Source organism: Pholis gunnellus, assembly GCF_910591455.1.
Source record: "Pholis gunnellus genome assembly, chromosome: 1".
Classification (NCBI taxonomy): Eukaryota; Metazoa; Chordata; class Actinopteri; order Perciformes; family Pholidae; genus Pholis; species Pholis gunnellus.
In genome coordinates this window covers 16,882,059-16,898,452 of record NC_136528.1, presented here as the reverse complement: position 1 = coordinate 16,898,452, position 16,394 = coordinate 16,882,059, and the positions used below count along the sequence as shown (strand labels likewise).

At 44.8% G+C, this 16,394-nt stretch overlaps 1 protein-coding gene across 1 annotated transcript; it reads left to right on the top strand.

Annotated features, from left to right (window-relative positions):
- Positions 1 to 447: 447 nt before the first annotated feature.
- urb2 (URB2 ribosome biogenesis homolog) lies at positions 448 to 16,181 on the top strand. Its single transcript, XM_079163195.1, has 12 exons — positions 448 to 500; positions 1,084 to 1,239; positions 2,107 to 2,283; positions 2,476 to 3,647; positions 3,726 to 3,864; positions 3,983 to 6,449; positions 6,715 to 6,875; positions 7,093 to 7,203; positions 8,642 to 8,884; positions 10,901 to 10,997; positions 11,536 to 11,663; positions 15,296 to 16,181. The coding sequence occupies exons 2-12, from the start codon at positions 1,114 to 1,116 to the stop codon at positions 15,491 to 15,493; spliced, it is 5,019 nt and encodes a 1,672-aa protein (XP_079019321.1). The 5' UTR covers positions 448 to 500; positions 1,084 to 1,113; the 3' UTR covers positions 15,494 to 16,181.
- Positions 16,182 to 16,394: the final 213 nt, after the last annotated feature.

The following is a 16,394-nucleotide window of genomic DNA, read 5'->3' as shown; positions in this document are numbered from 1 at the left end:
GATTCAATGGCTGACGATGTAAGCAAACTTTCCCCAGGCATGACCGAACAAGCCCAGATCGCCATTACGAAGCCAGAAGATGTCTTTAGTGGATGAGTTGCGAAAGGTTATAAAACAAAATGTATCATTCACTTTGTCCCCAAAGAAAATAAAGTATAATAATGTTTGTATTTAGTGCATACAGACACAAGAACAGGATGACATCGGATATTAGCTAAATTATTATTTTTAATAAAAATAAATGATGGACAAAACTGCATTTTCATATATTTTTAAATCAACTGCAATCTTAATGATCGGATAAACCATAGATTAAAAACCTCCATTATATATATATATGTATATATGTTCTACCAGGAGTCTGGCGTGAAGGTTGAAGACGAAAAGCAAAAAGCCGATACATTAGATCGTCTCTCGATTGCTTCTGTCTGACCGGCCAGGGTGAAAGTTGAAAGTTCGTCTACATCTGAAAACAGGAGGCACGTGCGGGTTAAAAAGTCGTAAGTCTAACTAACTAAGTTTACATACGTGTATGTAACTACCCTTAAACAAGCAGCAGTGGAGATCAGGCATGGTTTGCTTGCGTGCGGACAATGCAAAGCTCCAGTATTAGCTTACGTTACTTTGAGTATAGCAAGAACGTGCTAACCCATGTAGCTCACGTTAGTTGACGTTAGCTAAGCACGTTTTTCTTTTCACGCTTTTATTAAAGCCGGGTTTATAGGGGTTAACGTTGTAGTATTCTTACAGTCCTGGTTGGGTGTTTGCACATGCATTTAAATGTAAACAGCTCCAGTGTCCATTGTTACATGAATATACTGTAACGTTCCACTTACGAGTCGGAGACAGAGTGAAGTCCCACATTCCCGTACCCTCTTCTCTAGTCTTACCCATGTAGTTTATCGCTGTTAAATAAAGTGAATACTCACTAACACTTAATAATAACTATATTAATAATAATGACTTAATTAGGTCAAAAGATAAGATCCATAGCATATTAAATGACTATTAAAATATTCACCTTTGCCCTGGTGTTGTGTCACCTCCCTCTGTCCCTGACTCCTCTTGTCCATCTCTCTTCAGGCTCGTGCAGCAGTATCACCGGCTGCAACAATGGCTGCCATGTACTCAGGTATTCATCTGAAACTGAAGAGTCCTCAGACATCGTGGGAGGACAAGTTAAAGCTGGCACGCTTTGCCTGGGTCTCAAATCAGTGCTTGCTGCCTAACAAGGAACAGGTAAGGAGACGTGCCCACTGTGGATTTTCTAAATCCAGAATGTAGACCAATACTATTGTCTGCACTTAAATTGCAGACAATAGTCTTGTTGATTATTTGATTAACCTTGCCTGTAGAGCATTCCTAGTGCTGGATATTATATGTTACAGTGTGTTTATTTGTAGGAGTTTAAACCAAGGATTGTGGTCATGCATTGAATGTCTCTATGAGGGGGTTTAGCAAACCAAACAAAGAAACTGGCACCAAGAATGTAAGTGTCTGCCAGCAGGGGTTGAAACGAAACTGGCTGGCCTAGGTGTGTAGAACGGAAAAAAAGGCATGGCCCAGGAGGGGCTTATTGGATGAGCCAATCGTGGAAGCTGATCGATAGGCTCAAGAATGTAACTTTATAATTAGTTTGTTTTGTTAATGATAGTTTGATTCGGTTTGTAACTGTTTTTATGTTTGTATTGATAATAAATCCATTACGATTTTGACTTAAACCTGCTGTTGTGTTTTGGTGGCGATTGAGGAGCACATGGCTAGGGGGTTGGGTGACTTCTCTCCATGTACAGGAGCTTTTGTTTCCTAACAAAATCCAACACGTCTTCTTCCCAATTAAAGCCTTTTTTTCATTTGAGCACAGTTATTAGTAATTCTTACTTACGTACATCACAGACTTGGAGTTGCATCAGTCTTAGTGCATGTAACTTGATTTTTTTAAGACTAAACTTACTCTTAAGGATTTGTACGGAGTAGTTGATTGTCGTTCATTCATTTGAGATCTATGTCATTTCTGGAATAGGAAAATATATTTTAAATGAATTTCAGAGCAGCTTATAAATGTCTACCACTGGTCACATCTGTCTTGACCCTCTTCCACTGTAGGTGCTGTTGGACTGGTGCACCCACGCCCTGACAGGCCGGTACAGTCAGAAGGTGGAGTTTTCTCAGAATGTTCTGGAAGGACTGTGGTTCTATCTGGACGATCTGCTTCACAGCCGAAAGCTGCACTCTCTTCTCAAGCAGGGCAAAACCGTCAGCCTGAGGCTCAACATGGCACAGGTGTGCAGGCAATATTTGAATAAAAACACCACCATAAAAGTAGAGTACACAGTACACAGTTTTTTTCTTTTTGTGATTATCTCACATTGGACTAGTACTTTGGCTGTAGTACATTCATACTGTACAAAGAAGGTGCGTTGACGTTGATATTTGAAGGTTTTTCTGACACCTCTTCTCTCTGTATGCCTCTAGCTGCTGCTGGACCGTCTCCAGGAGTGTGCACGTGTTGGCCCGAAGTCTATGCTGTGTGTGTCCACCATACTCAGTGTGTGTCAGGGCCTTCTCTCTTCTCCGGCGCTCTCATCCGTCTTCACCACCAAGTATGAACTCATTGTCGATCTCCTGGCTAAGCTCTGCTCTCTGGCCTGCCGTGAGCTACAACAGCCATTGCTCACAGAACCCCAGATGACTGAGTCCGTCACATCTCAAGATGAGGTGACGACCGAGTGTCTTCAACCTCAGCCTGCTAGCGATTTGGACAGTTCCCAAATCGAGCCGATCATTGAAAGTTCTCCAGATCAGCCAGAGTTGGAGGCTAATAAATCCCCTCCAAAGCCAAAGGAAAACATCCGTTCAGCTCATTTGTTTGAGGTGTTGCTCCAGGTGCTGTCGTGTTATTTGTCAGTTCAGCGACAACAAGCCAATCCTAACAGAGTCTTTACTATGGTAACCAACCAGCTGATCCAACCTTTGATACTACTCAGACACCTGCTGACCTCTGGGGAATTTGCACCCTCTCACACACATCTGCACCTCCGTCAGCAGCTGTCCAGAGACATCCGCGTCAAGATAGACTCCATCCTTCAGTTAGCTCTGTTTCCCTCTGAGCACCTGACCTCGTACAAGGAGGAGCTCCTTCCATCCAAAGAGGATTCTGGGAAACGTGGTCCTGGAGGGGCTAAAGGCCCCTTGAAGCCAGTCAGTGCCATACTTTCCAAACTGAGTGCTCGGGGCTACTGTGAGCCGCCTCTGCACTACGCTGTGAAGTCAAACACATTGCCTCTGCTGTTTAAGTTCTTTCTGGAGAGCTACGCAAAAGGGAGAGGAAGTGAGGAGGCCCACAGGATGCTGTGTTTTTATTTCCTCACCAGGTTGGTCCCGGCCTTGGAAGTACGTCTTGATGGACGGTCACTCTCACCTGCCGACGCAGAGCAGCCGGCCTCTGTGTCCGCTGGGCAGAAGTCTCCCCCACTCTGTTCCCCAGAGAGCTGGAGCCTGGCTCTGCTGGCTGTGGAGTCCCTGCTCAGCCAGGCGCTGTCAGCGGACATTTACAATGTAGCAGCAGACAGGATCAGACACGAAGAGGTCCAACTCAAATTTTACAGAGCTTTGGAACAAATGCTCTTCAACCAGGCCCAGCCAAGGTAAAAAAGAAAGAAATATATATGTACTCCTTGATGTATTTTTCATTCTCTGTTTAAGTTTCCTGTCTTGTCCTTCAGCATCCCAGCGTGGTACCGCTGTTTAAAGACGCTGTTGAGTCTCAACCATCTGATTCTGGAACCAGACCTGGAGCAGCTGTTATCTTCAGCCTGGGTTCACTCTGAATGCATGGACGCACGAGTGCAACGGGCCAGACAGGTCTTGATTTAAATCCTAAATTGCGTTATGTATTCAGAAAAAAAATCAACTGAATTAAAAATGGTAAAATGTGGAGGAGGTTAGTTTTGACTGAGACAACATTTTTGTTTCCCAACAGCTCATGGTGTGCAGTCTCCTCCAGACGTACACTAAGCTCCGTCAGCTGCCTCGCCTCTTCTCTGAGCTCCTCTCTGTGATCTGTCAGCCAGCGCTGGACGACCTACGACCTCTTCTGCTATCCGAGAGCGTCTCCACCTCGCTCAGGACTTGTCTTCTGGACACTCCCGCTTCCCAGGGCCTAGAGATCTGCTCATTAGTGCTGGAGAGCATCAGGGTATATATACTACCTGGCCTGGTGAGGGAGGACAGAGAGGCAGAGAAGATGGAGATCGACGGGGGAGGAAACGATAAAGAGGAGAATAAAGAAATAAAGGTGGACCTAGAGAGAGAGGATGCATCTATGAAGCTATTCTCCCTCAGCCACCTGCTTCATGTTGTCTTGTTTAGTCTGAAGACTCTAGACAGTGCCTCTTCTCTTCCTATAGTCAGGCAGAGTCAGGGATTGATGGAGGTGATGCAACAGGTAGCCGAGGAGTTACTGCATCTGTTGTCAACAGAAAAGAAGGCTGGAAAAGCAAATACAAGTTCAGTTAAAGGGACACCAAGAAAAGGCAAAAATACTGTGGACCTCAAAGAGTCGGAGGAGGTCGCACTGTGGGAACAGAAGACTCAGGAGTCCGCTCTCCTCCTCAGGTACACCTGGGTGGAAGTGGACACGCTCTTTAGTATCCACTGCAGCAAATACACATCTCTCCAGACAGCACCAGCGAGTGAGACTGAAAGCGGTGCTCCAGTCCTATGCCATTTAAACAGTCTCCTATCTGGGGAGATTGTTCCAGCACGTCTACAGCCATCTCGCAGACCCATGAGCTGTTTGCTGCTCAAACTCCTCACTTTGCAACAGATGAAGAAAGTCTTGTTGGACACCTCCTTACTCTCTGAACCCAGCACTGCAGCGCCGCTGAACACCGCGGCCCAGTTTATTTTGGCTAAATCCGAGTTTGAGGCGAGTGTGGATGGAGAGCAGGTATGGGACGGGCAGATAGCGAGTGTGAACGCCGGCTCCTACCATGTAGCACACTGGTATCTTGTCACGTCCAATTTGCCTTTGATTGCTCCCCACCTGAGCGGAGAAGATGTGGGCTGCGTGGCAGACATGCTTGTCAATTCACTGCTCAGCAGACAGACGGGCGGAGGGAAGGACCCGCAGCCCGGCTGTCTCACCATCTCTCTCGTATCTTCACAACTTCTCCAAAGCCCCGTTCTTGCCGAGTTGCCTTCAGTGTTCTCTGCTACAATGTGTTCCCTCACGCAAAGGATCATCAGCGTTCTCAAGGCAGCTCGTGTACCCAAGGTTTGTCCTACGCTGCTGAAGTTTCTGGAGAAAGGAGTGTCCGCACACAGAGAGGCTATAGTTGAGGATATATTGGCATCCTCAAAGACTGGAGAGGCGTTCGTAGTGCTGACTGACACACAGAGCAAAGACCTGATGGACATACTCCAAGTCTTAACAAACCTTAACCCAGATGGGATGAACTCTGAGGATCTCTCCTCAATATTCCTCCTCCTCTTCTTCATGCTCACCTCCACCTCTTGCCAGCTAGACCAGGTGGACCCTCCTGGATCTGGAGATGATGCCCTCTTCCTGCTGAAGCTGCTCAGGGTTATGACTTGTCTCCTAGAGGGTAGAAACTTCCAAAGTGTTTTGAAGCTCATCCACGGTGGTACTCTGCTGCAGGCTTCTGTGTCCTCTCTCCTCTGGCATAGCAACAATGGACGATTTCGAGCCACAGGCAGCTCTCAATGGTTGGATTTTATCAAAGCGGTGCAGAGCTTCATCGGGTCCTTGGTCCAATTGATTATAGTCAGAAATAGCAGTGTTCGACTCAACCTAGACCAGTTTGCCTCCTATCTTACCAGTAAGGAAATGGCAAACGTGCAAATTGTGGCGTCCAGTTCAGATAAACCAGATCCAGGAACTTATATTTTGTCTGTTCATCTCCTGCTGGCATCGCTGACCTCTTTCTCACAGGCAATGGCCTCTAACCTGGGGAGAAGTAAACCAATGGACCAAACTTTGACTCAGATGCTCACAAGAACGACCGCTTCACTGGGACCGGCTGTTGAGTACGTCCTAAAGCCCCAAACCGTCAGTCAGTCAGTCATCCAACCGGCCAGCATCCTCGGACAAGCCTTCGTGGTGGAAGTCGTGACTGTCATGTTGCACTGTGAACTTTCCACACATTCAGTGGACGATGAGAACAAGCAGAACAACACCCGGCTCACCCTGAGTCACATGACCCTCTATCAGGGCTTTTGCCGCCAGATCTTCAAAGAAATAAGTTGTGCCCACAGGCCGTTGGACTTCCTGGTTTCCTCTCTCCATTTCCTGTCTGCTTTCTACAAAGCAGTGGAGAGGACGGGAGGAGAGAGGGAGGAGGAGCAAGGAAAGGAGAAGACGGAAGGAAAGGATTTGGATGAGCTGTACATGCAGATCCTGCAGAATGTGCACAGGCTGCTGGCAGGTACATGGACAAACATCATTCACCTGTGCTATCAGTCAGTGTTTGTCTTCCATTAATTACAACTGATTTTATCTGGTTTATTCCATGTCAGCTGTTTCGGATAATTAGTGTTTATGTTCAAGTAGTCTATTTATAGTTATTTTCAAAAGGAGATTTAATATTTCACTAAAAACTAAAGTAAATCAAACAAAAGCCTCATTGTTGATCTTCTTGGACAGAGATTTTAATCATCCTGAATGTGACACATTTTCACTTTTGCTTTCAGCTTCTTGGCTTTCTGAGAATGATGTTTGTGAGCTGGAGCCAGCTGTGCAGGAGCTGCTACGCCACCTGGTGGAGAAAGGTACCACAGGACGATTCAACCTGCTGCTGCTGCTGATCAGAGAGGGACTGGTCACTGGCAAGCTGAGGGCAGGAAACTACAGGGTGAGGCTCAATTCTGATGACTTGTTGTCTGATGTTTAAATACCCCAGAAACCGTTTCATTGATTTAAATTGAATTTCATTCAGGGATGTTATTACAATGTTTCACATGAGCAGCTCTCTTACTTGATGGGTGGGAAGTTCTGCCTTGTTCTTTTGTCACAATTAATCATATTTGCTGTGACATTGAATATCTCCCTCTTCTTCTGCTGTTCTCCAGGAGGTGCTATCTGCTGCAATCATCACTAAGCTGCTGTCCTGTTGTCAGTTACCTGAGCCCTGCACTAAAGCTCTGTGGCTCATTGCACCACAGATTATATCTGCTATGGTGGTGAGAAACACACACACACACAAAGTCGTATGCCGCACACTCATGAAATGATTTGCTTCAGTGGGCATATACACACATACAAGACAAGCACACATACATGCACTTGAACAAAGGTTTGGGAAATTTGTTGTTGTCATCAGTGATTGTTTGACCGTATACAAACCTTATAACATACATGCTGAATGTTCAACATTGTTTGAAAATGTCCCAACTTAAGGAAGGAAATTATATTTCATGATCGCAGTTTCTCTGCCAACCCGACAGGAGGAGCTGCCCTCCAACCTAAAATACTTCAAACAGTGTTGTTGGTACATATGTGTGATGTTGCGCTGACTCAATGCTCCCAAATACAGACCATACCACGTAGTAACATATCACGTTTCAAATCACTGGAATGAGGATGTACTGCGGTAATGTTTGTAAAACACACTTTTTTGAGGCTGTATAATCTTGTGATTATTTCTTCCACTTGAAGACAAAAGGTAAATCATAAAGCACACATTCTCCGTATGACTCGCACAGCACTGTTGAGACAAGCAGGGGACAGTAACACGCTGAGTGTTTTACAGTGTGTCCTCACAACAGCAATCATTTTAGTGACAGTGTGCTGGAAGTACATGTGACAGCCGTCGTGAGTGACTCAGCAGCCGCTCTCAGTTTGCTGCTTTCCGTTGGAGTGCCTGTTCATTGTCATTTGCACTGAGGCTCTTTTTGGTTAATGTATTTTCCATCAGGCCTGCTGCTGGGTGGAGCAGACAGACAACACACACACACACACACAGAGTAATATGCTAACCATGCTGTTCTGTCTCTGTTGCCCACACTCACTATGTCCATATGTTTGTCATCTGTCTGATGTTTTATTTCTATATTTCTTCCGCACTCTTCTCTTCAGACGGTGTGAGAGAAGACCCATTTAAATGTCTTAAATAATTTACATACTGGATATACCTTGGCGTCTGGACAGGAACAATTCATAATCTGTAGCAGGAACAAGAATCCAAACTAAAGCCGTTGTCGTTCACTTGCAGCCTCCATCTGCCGGTTAAGAGGAGTGAGGAGTCAGCAGTTAATGGCTGTATAAAACCGTCAATAAAATAGGTTTTTCAAAAATTGTGAATCACTGTAACCACGTTAGGCCCTCGAGCAATTGTGCACAGAAAAATATGAGGCTGATGGTTCCAGTAGTATGCAAGATTAGCCATGGACAGACACGCACACACACACACACACACACATATTCCCCTTCAGGCTGACACCTCGCAGACATACAAATTGGTGTTGTCAGTTTATTCATTTTCATATTGAATTTGATATGAATTACTTTTAGAAAGCTTTACATCCCTGACATGTTGTGTATGTGTCTGCATTTGCAGCTACTTTCTCTCTTAGTTGGGTCTGAACATGTCTTCCTCTTCTATCTCTCTCTGTGTTACAGTTCCTTGTAAAATCGTCCGCTCAGGACGTCTCGCTGACCCTTCCCTTTACTGTTCCGACGGTGACGTCAATGACATCACTGCTGCGCCGGGGGGAGGGGCTCATCACCAACCCTCACCACGTCATATTGGTCCTTGGAGCGCTCCAGTTGGTGCCCCTCCACCACTTGACCCCATCCGTCTACCAATCGGCGTTCCTGGCGGTTCATGAGGCGCTGTTCGCCATCATCCAGTGTCATCCTCAGGTATGAAGGGGTGGATGGGTGAGGAGGTGCATGGGGGGAGGAAGGGAGGGAATGGGTGAGGAAGCAAAGTGAGAGGAAGTGACATAAGAAGAATTTATATAATATGCACCGTGTAGCCATGAGTGTGTTAGAGAGCATTACAGAGGACAGAGAGACCGTTTAGAAGAGCGATGGCACAAACTACTGCGGTGTCATCCAGCAGCCCTGTCACACACCTTCATGAAGCTTTTAATGTTCACTTTTTGTTGAAACTGCTTTAGAAAGGTGTTGGTTGAACTGTATGGTCAGTTTGTGATGCTGTGTCGTACTGAGAGATGTTTCTACTTTTATGTCCCACCCATTTCCATTTATATGGTTGAGGGTTGGCAGAATAACACCTTTCTGTGTGATGTAGTCCATCAGTCCCCCCCCCCCCCCCCCCCCCCACACACACTTATGAAACCAAGCGTAACTCTTCTGTAATGAAGTTCATTACAGCTCAAAGCTGCTGAATTGAATACCTGCTTTGAAGAAAATGTGGTTTTAAACTGTGATGCTGAGCCCACAGGATGCCTCAGAGGAATGTCGCTTTTAAATAAAGGATACTGCAAATCACTAGAGTTATGCTGCAGCTGCACGAAAACCTTATAAAGTCCAAGTTTTCAGCTTTTACTGGAAGTGCTCGCAAAGCACCCAAAGTGTCAAAAACAAAAACCCCTTTTCTTTATAGAGACATTTTACTAGAAATGTAAAACATTTAAATCCACATTCCAGCACACACACACACACCTTTGCTCGGTTTACGAGTTGCATTTATGTTATGACGGTGTTGATGTGATAATTCTTTCGTTACTTGCTTTTTTTAAATGTTGACGGTTCTTTTGGTTCACAAACAATGACATAGTGTGACTGAAGCGGAGCAGCTGCATTGAATCAAAGAATCAGCTAACTGATATCAGATGTTTGTGAGGACAAAAGACTGCGGTAAAGGAGAGCCGACAGGGAGGGGGGGAGATACAAGTTGGGAGGAGGGGACATTTATAGAGCAAGAGAGGGAATAAAAAGAAATGATAGAGAGTTGAGGGAAGAAGCAGTAGGCGGAGAGCAAAAGACAAGATGTGATTTGAATGCGATGCACAAGGGAAGTTTCCGGAGAAAGTAGAAAAGAGGGGAGTAAGCTGGAGAAAGAAGGAGTGATAGGTCAGAGGGGAAGGAGAGAGGAGAGGAGAGGAGAGAGGTAGGGGAGCTGGCATGCAATGGTGGTTGGCATGAATCTGGTTTAAGTCAATGGAAACCATTACCGAGCTCCAATTAGAGCTGTGACATCATCTCCCCTCGTTTATATTCTCTCTCTCTCTCTCTCCCTCTCCATCCCTCCGCTGTAGGCCTTGAATAGAGAACAAAGGGAGAGAGAGGTGTGGACAGAAATGCAAATGTGCTCTTGTGGGAATCCGACTTTTACCTCCGTCATTTATTGGACTGTAGGTTTATGGCTGCTCGGTTATGACTCGAGCAGTGAAAATGATTCAGTTTGCTGACGTTGCAAAGTGTTGTTGAAGGCTGTGCCATTTACATTAAGTGGAAATGTTCTGCTCGTCTTCTGCACAATTTTCTACGCGTTTCCCTGTCATCTAACCGACATATGTGTTGTTTTTAAATAATCAAATCTCCTCTACAACATAAGGTGAAGTCATGAGGGTGTGAGATACTGCAGAGCGACAATATTTTATAACGATGGGAGATGGAGAAGTTGGTCTGGCAGAGTGGGATTCATGTGAATGTGAAGTCCTGCTGTAAAGTCAGTCGGATGCACAAAAAATGTATCCATCCGTCCATACAGTTGAGGTTTTTCCAAACATAAACTTGCTCCAGCGGTTATCTTTTCTGCCACTCTTCATGGCTGTGAGCAGATTTGAGCAGATTTGCCGATTTCAAACGGAGAAGAAGACTAACCGCTCTTTAGCACTAGAGTGGTTTATTCTACTACAAATGTTTTACTGTATAAATGTGTTGTACGTATACTTCTCTGGTGTCCAGGTGATGTTGAACGCAGCTCCGTCATTCTTGAATGTCTTCTATCGCCTGGTGGCGTCCATCATGCAGGAGGGTCGGCAGAGAGGAGACAGTGACACAGGTAACCCGTACAGACTCGTTATACGCTCGTTATATTACCGTGAATGAATGTGGAGAAAACCATGTTGGTTTGGAGAGAAACACTCTCTCAAAACTTGCGAACATACACTGTTCGATCTGGCTTGTGGTTTGATGCCCTTTTGTAAACAAATTGCAATTTATACAAATTAATTGGAAAGTCAGTTTGTTGCTTTATTAAGTCTCCCAACCTTTTTTCCTGTAACTGTAACTGGTGTGTAACCGTTGACAGTTTCTGATACTCGGTCAACAGCAGCAGGCTTCCAGAAATAGACAAATGTTGAAACGGTCACAGTCTTTACAGCCTAAATCCACTGTAAACTGCAGACATCTGTTGCATAAATCTCTACTTAGTCAACACAAAAATGATAATAACAAGCCAATCAGTCTTCTCTTTTAGCAACGAGTCCAAGAAACAAAGTCCAGGCTATAATCCATCATGTATACCGGGGGGTGATATCTAAATTGACAAACTTTTAACTTTTAAAAAAAAATCAATCTCTGTTTTCTTTGACGTCCAGACGGGGACGTTTATCTCCAGTGCTCCAGGTTGGTAGAGAGGATGTACTCTCACATTGCTGCTACAGCTGAGAGCTTCACCACACTGTCGGCCTTCATGGTGGCTCAGTATGTCACAGAGCTGCAGAAGGTACACACACACACACACACACACACACACACACACACACACACACACAGTCACAGTCACTGTATCATACAGAGTCAACACGGTTCCTCATCCAAACCCTTCTGTCATCCCCGCTGATTTTCCACAGCTGTGGGTGACACACACACACACACACACACACACACACACACACACACACACACACACACACACACACACACACACACACACACACACACACACACACACACACACACACACACACACATATACATGCATGTATGAATGAGGCAGCAGGATCTCAGCTGATCCTTTGATCCAGCACAGTTTGTCTGGATGTGCGCGTTGAGCTGGCGAGACTCAGCCGAGCGGAGTGACGAGAGATGCTGACGCTCAGAGGCAGAGATGGGAGGTTTCTTTCCATTGGCCAGATTGTGAATGCTCACAAATCTGATGAACGGGCCCAGGATTACGGTAACTCCGTGTGCTTTAGGCTGGATGTTCCCACAGAGCAGTGACTCACGTCTGGTTGGTGAACGTGGCTCCTGTCTGCTACCAGACTGTATTTAACATGACGCCAACCCGACTCAGCAGTTTCCACATAGAGAGGAAGACATGAAAGTGCTCATCCAGACAGACAGACAGGAAGATGGACAGAGAGACAAACAGAAACTGTGAGGAAGAGGTGTTTGGGGTCCTTTTGAGCTCTGTATGAGTCATCTAATTATCCTAAAATTGGATTTCTATTGTGCTTCAAAGATATGGACCTCTTTGTAAGTCAGAGGTAATTCAGCCGTCTCTGTGTCGGAGCTGTTTCTCATGGCTGTTGGCCTGAACTGAACTGTCTGTGTAGCAGCCAGGTGTTATTAGACTGCAGTTAGAAAAACAGTTTTTATGCTGGTGGAGTTTGTGAATTTAGGGATTTGTTTAAAGTTGGACTTGCTATTCTATTTAAAAACCTTATATTATATAGAGTACTCCACTGATTTAGCATTGCGCTCTTATAACATCGTCGGACTCATTGGGCACAATTTAAAGAGGGAGCGTTCAGAATTGATGCACAATAATCAGAGATATTGTAATTCTTATTCCACGCATTCTTCTTCTTGTACACACAATGTAGCTCTGAGCTGCTTTTCTCAATCAGAGAGGAGGACTGGGCTACAGAGGACCTAAACTCACTTAAAGTTAGTCAAACAAGTGTTAAAGTGTTTGGATTAAAGTTGGGATGTGAGAGGAGACAGTGACTCATCAGCTTCCAGGTGCCTCCTAGTCCTACTAGGACAGGGGTGGCCAACCCGCGGCTCCCGAGCCGCATGCGGCTCTTTGACCGGTTTCATGCGGCTCTTACGTTCATATAGAAGTTTGTATTTGTGTTTTTTTAATGTTCGTGTTCGCTTCGCTTGAGTTAAATACGGTATTTTCGTCAAACGCGCATGTGCGGCCACAGATTACGTTCCTCGTCGACCCATTTAACGCCGAGACGGACTGTTTGAAAGCCCCGCTAGTCACAGATGAGGATGCGGCTGAGTTGGAGATGATCGATCTTTGTGAGGAGGACCAACTCAAACCTGCTTTAAGGGACGGGACCATTGAGTTCTGGAAAAGTGTGCCAATGAAAAAATACCCCAATGTCAAACGGGCTGCGCTTAAGATACTGTCAATGTTTGGGTCAACATACGTCTGCGAGTCTGTGTTTTCTACCGTGAAACACGTGAAATCAAAGCATCGATCTGTTCTGACTGACACCCATGTGAAAGAATTGCTTCGAGTGGCAACAACGGAATACAAGCCAGATTTGAAGAGGATTGTTCAAGGCAAGGAATGCCAGAAGTCCCACTAAGTAACATGCATAGTAAAAGAAAAACACTATTGTAAATTATTATATTTTTGTTTGTGGACTTGGTTGAACTGAGAGTTTGTCTGTGTGAGACAGTGTACACAATGTTCATTGTTGAAAATGACTGGCCTGTGGTCTTAGGAGTCAATTTCTGTCATTATCATGTTGGTGTGTGACATTTACAATAAATCTGGCTGAGCAAAGGTATGTGTGTGTGTGAGGAAGGGATAGGGTGATGTTCATGTGTGCCCATGTGTATGATGTGGCTCTTTGCGGTAACACAGTAAAAAATGTGGCTCTTGGTCTCTGACTGGTTGGCCACCCCTGTACTAGGACCTCAGACCCGAAATATAACCGGCTATCAGCGTGCTGCTGCTGGACTCTGGTTCTCTTCAGGCATCACAGAATCCAGATCCAGGTACGATAACGACACCAGAGATCTAGACAGCTGCCGTGTTTCTAACCGTAACTCTGGCAGACCGCTGCTCCACATGACCTTTGATAGGTTAGCTTAGTTTGCAGAAAACCCATCACAGGTTGTTTTCTTCATCATTTAAAGCCTGTAATCGGGTGAGCGTGGTCTTATCTAATCATTTAACAGGTACAGTCAAGAGTGTAAGTCATCTTTCATAATGATGTATGTCAAAGGTCTGAGGACCGGGGTCCAGCCCGCTGTACAAGCCTTCAGGTGTGTAACACCTGTGGGGGTATAAAGTAACAGGGAGGAATAACCAGACACTGTTGAATGTTCTCCTGGCTTGTTATGCAGGGTTCACTGAGCACAAAGGTGTTGTTTTACGTGTGTGTGTGTGTGTGTGTGTGTGTGTGTGTGTGTGTGTGTGTGTGTGTGTGTGTGTGTGTGTGTGTGTGTGTGTGTGTGTGTGTGTGTGTGTGTGTGTGTGTGTGTGTGTGTGTGTGTGTGTGTGTGTGTGTGTGTTGTTGGACGACGACAGCAAGACGGTCCCTGTGTTGGTTGTTGTTGCTTCTGTCACACGGATAGAATTTAAGTGTGTGTGTGTGAACATTTTCTGAACCTCAACGTGTTTTAAAAATGAAACGGTTCAGTTTAGTTCAGAGCAACAGTCGTAAAAACAAGAAGAGTGAATGTTGACGATAAAGTGAATACCACATCTCGAGCACAGAAGGATGAAAATGAGCACCTCGACAATAAGGTTATATTATTTTATTGATCCTCTGGAGGGTGTTTTTCTTTTGGATGCCTTTTGAGGTTTAAATCCAAGTTCATGGACCATTTCTTTATAACCAGCCGTCCTCTCCATTTGCCTCGTTAAATATTTGATGTTTCTGCTCCAAACAGGAGTAATTAATTGATCATCAGTCTCGTCCCTTCGGAGTCCTGCTCTTAACATTTGAATGAACGTTTTGCCAGGATAGATGATGTTGTCTGCCCTTTGATGCCACTCAAATTGAGACCCACGCTTATGAAGCTGGATGCGAGACTTAAATTAATATTCAACTATTGTGGCACATAATTTGTGGCTTGATAGGTTTGCCTCAGGCTGTCCCTCTGGCTGTATGTAGACGTACAGTAATCATGTTGCCAGTGATCAACTAAGAAAGAGAAAAGACGTGTGATCTTAAAGTGCATGAGGAAAACGTGGACGAGATGAGTCGCTGTGCGAGTCAGTGAAACGGGAAGGATCATTGCTGCCCGGCGTAACCAAACCTATTGATGGTGAAACAAAGGTTTTATTCAGGAAGTAGATATGAACATTGTTTGACCTCATCCTTTAAACTCCTGTCTTTTCTCCGTTTGTCTCCTCCGCTCTCTTCTTCCCTTCGGCCTCTTCAGGTTACTCTGCGACCAGACGTTAAGCTGCATCTGACCGAGGGCATCTACCGGATACTGGACCTGTGCGTGGAGCAGGATATCAAGTTTCTGACGGCCGGACTGCAGATGGGAGTCAGAGAGGTGTTCAATGAGCTGTACAGCAGCTACACCCACTACCACAAAGCACAGAGGCAGGGAGAGGACAAGTACACCGTTTGAACAAGCACGCTCAGCATTTATTTTAGATTTCAATTTGATTCTATTAGGATAAACGTCCTTGCTATGGAAAGACTTTGTTTATTTTAATTTCTGCTTCTGAATGGGATGAATATTTTGAAATCAGACGTGGCAGCTTGTGGATACCATATGATGTTCAGAGTTTAAACACAGTTGTCACTAGTTGTCCTTGTTGTTGAAATTGTACAGTTGCTTTGAATTCTGCACATAAACACAATACAATAATCAATAAACAGCGGCATCCCAAAGTATAATGTTGTTTATACCCTCACTTATTTGACTATTTGAATACATAAAAATGAGACCGCCAAAATTGCTCCAAAGTGGCCTTTGGTTTGTTTGAACCAGACACACAGGCGGCATCACTGCCTGATAATCAGTCACTGGTTAATTAATATTTGTTGTCTGTAAACACACGGTAATCTGAGGTGGATCTCTTTGGTTACACCTTGTACCTTCAACATGCAGCACATGGCTGACTGGAGCAACAGCAGCTAACTAGAGGACCTAAGAATGACCTCACTGCATCCATGAAATGTTTTATAATTTAACGATGGTTTCATTTCATTTCATTGTTAAAGACAATATGGATATATGTGAATTATGCTTTATGTTTATTGCTGTCTGTCTTTTTTTTATCCAAACATAAACATTTAACAGATCATTTGAAATTCAATGCCGTCTCAAGTGTGTTTATTTGCTGAGAGGAACTGTGAGGGCAGATTAAAGAGGACGAAGCAGGATTTGAACTTGGGAAGTTGTAGTTACGTGGGATCCATCTTTTAGACTGGCAGGTCCACTGTGACGCTTCACAGGATTATGCTTTTTATTTCTAGTAAAGAACCAGACAAAATACAGGTGGATGGACTGTTTCTTTAGACAC

Bases quoted from the DNA above. Each gene is read 5' to 3' on its own strand.
- urb2 (XM_079163195.1), top strand. From the start codon at position 1,114: ATGGCTGCCATGTACTCAGGTATTCATCTGAAACTGAAGAGTCCTCAG. The intron at 2,284-2,475 runs GTGTGCAGGCAA...GTATGCCTCTAG, and splicing joins TGAGGCTCAACATGGCACAG to CTGCTGCTGGACCGTCTCCA. The intron at 8,885-10,900 runs GTATGAAGGGGT...TCTGGTGTCCAG, and splicing joins TCATCCAGTGTCATCCTCAG to GTGATGTTGAACGCAGCTCC.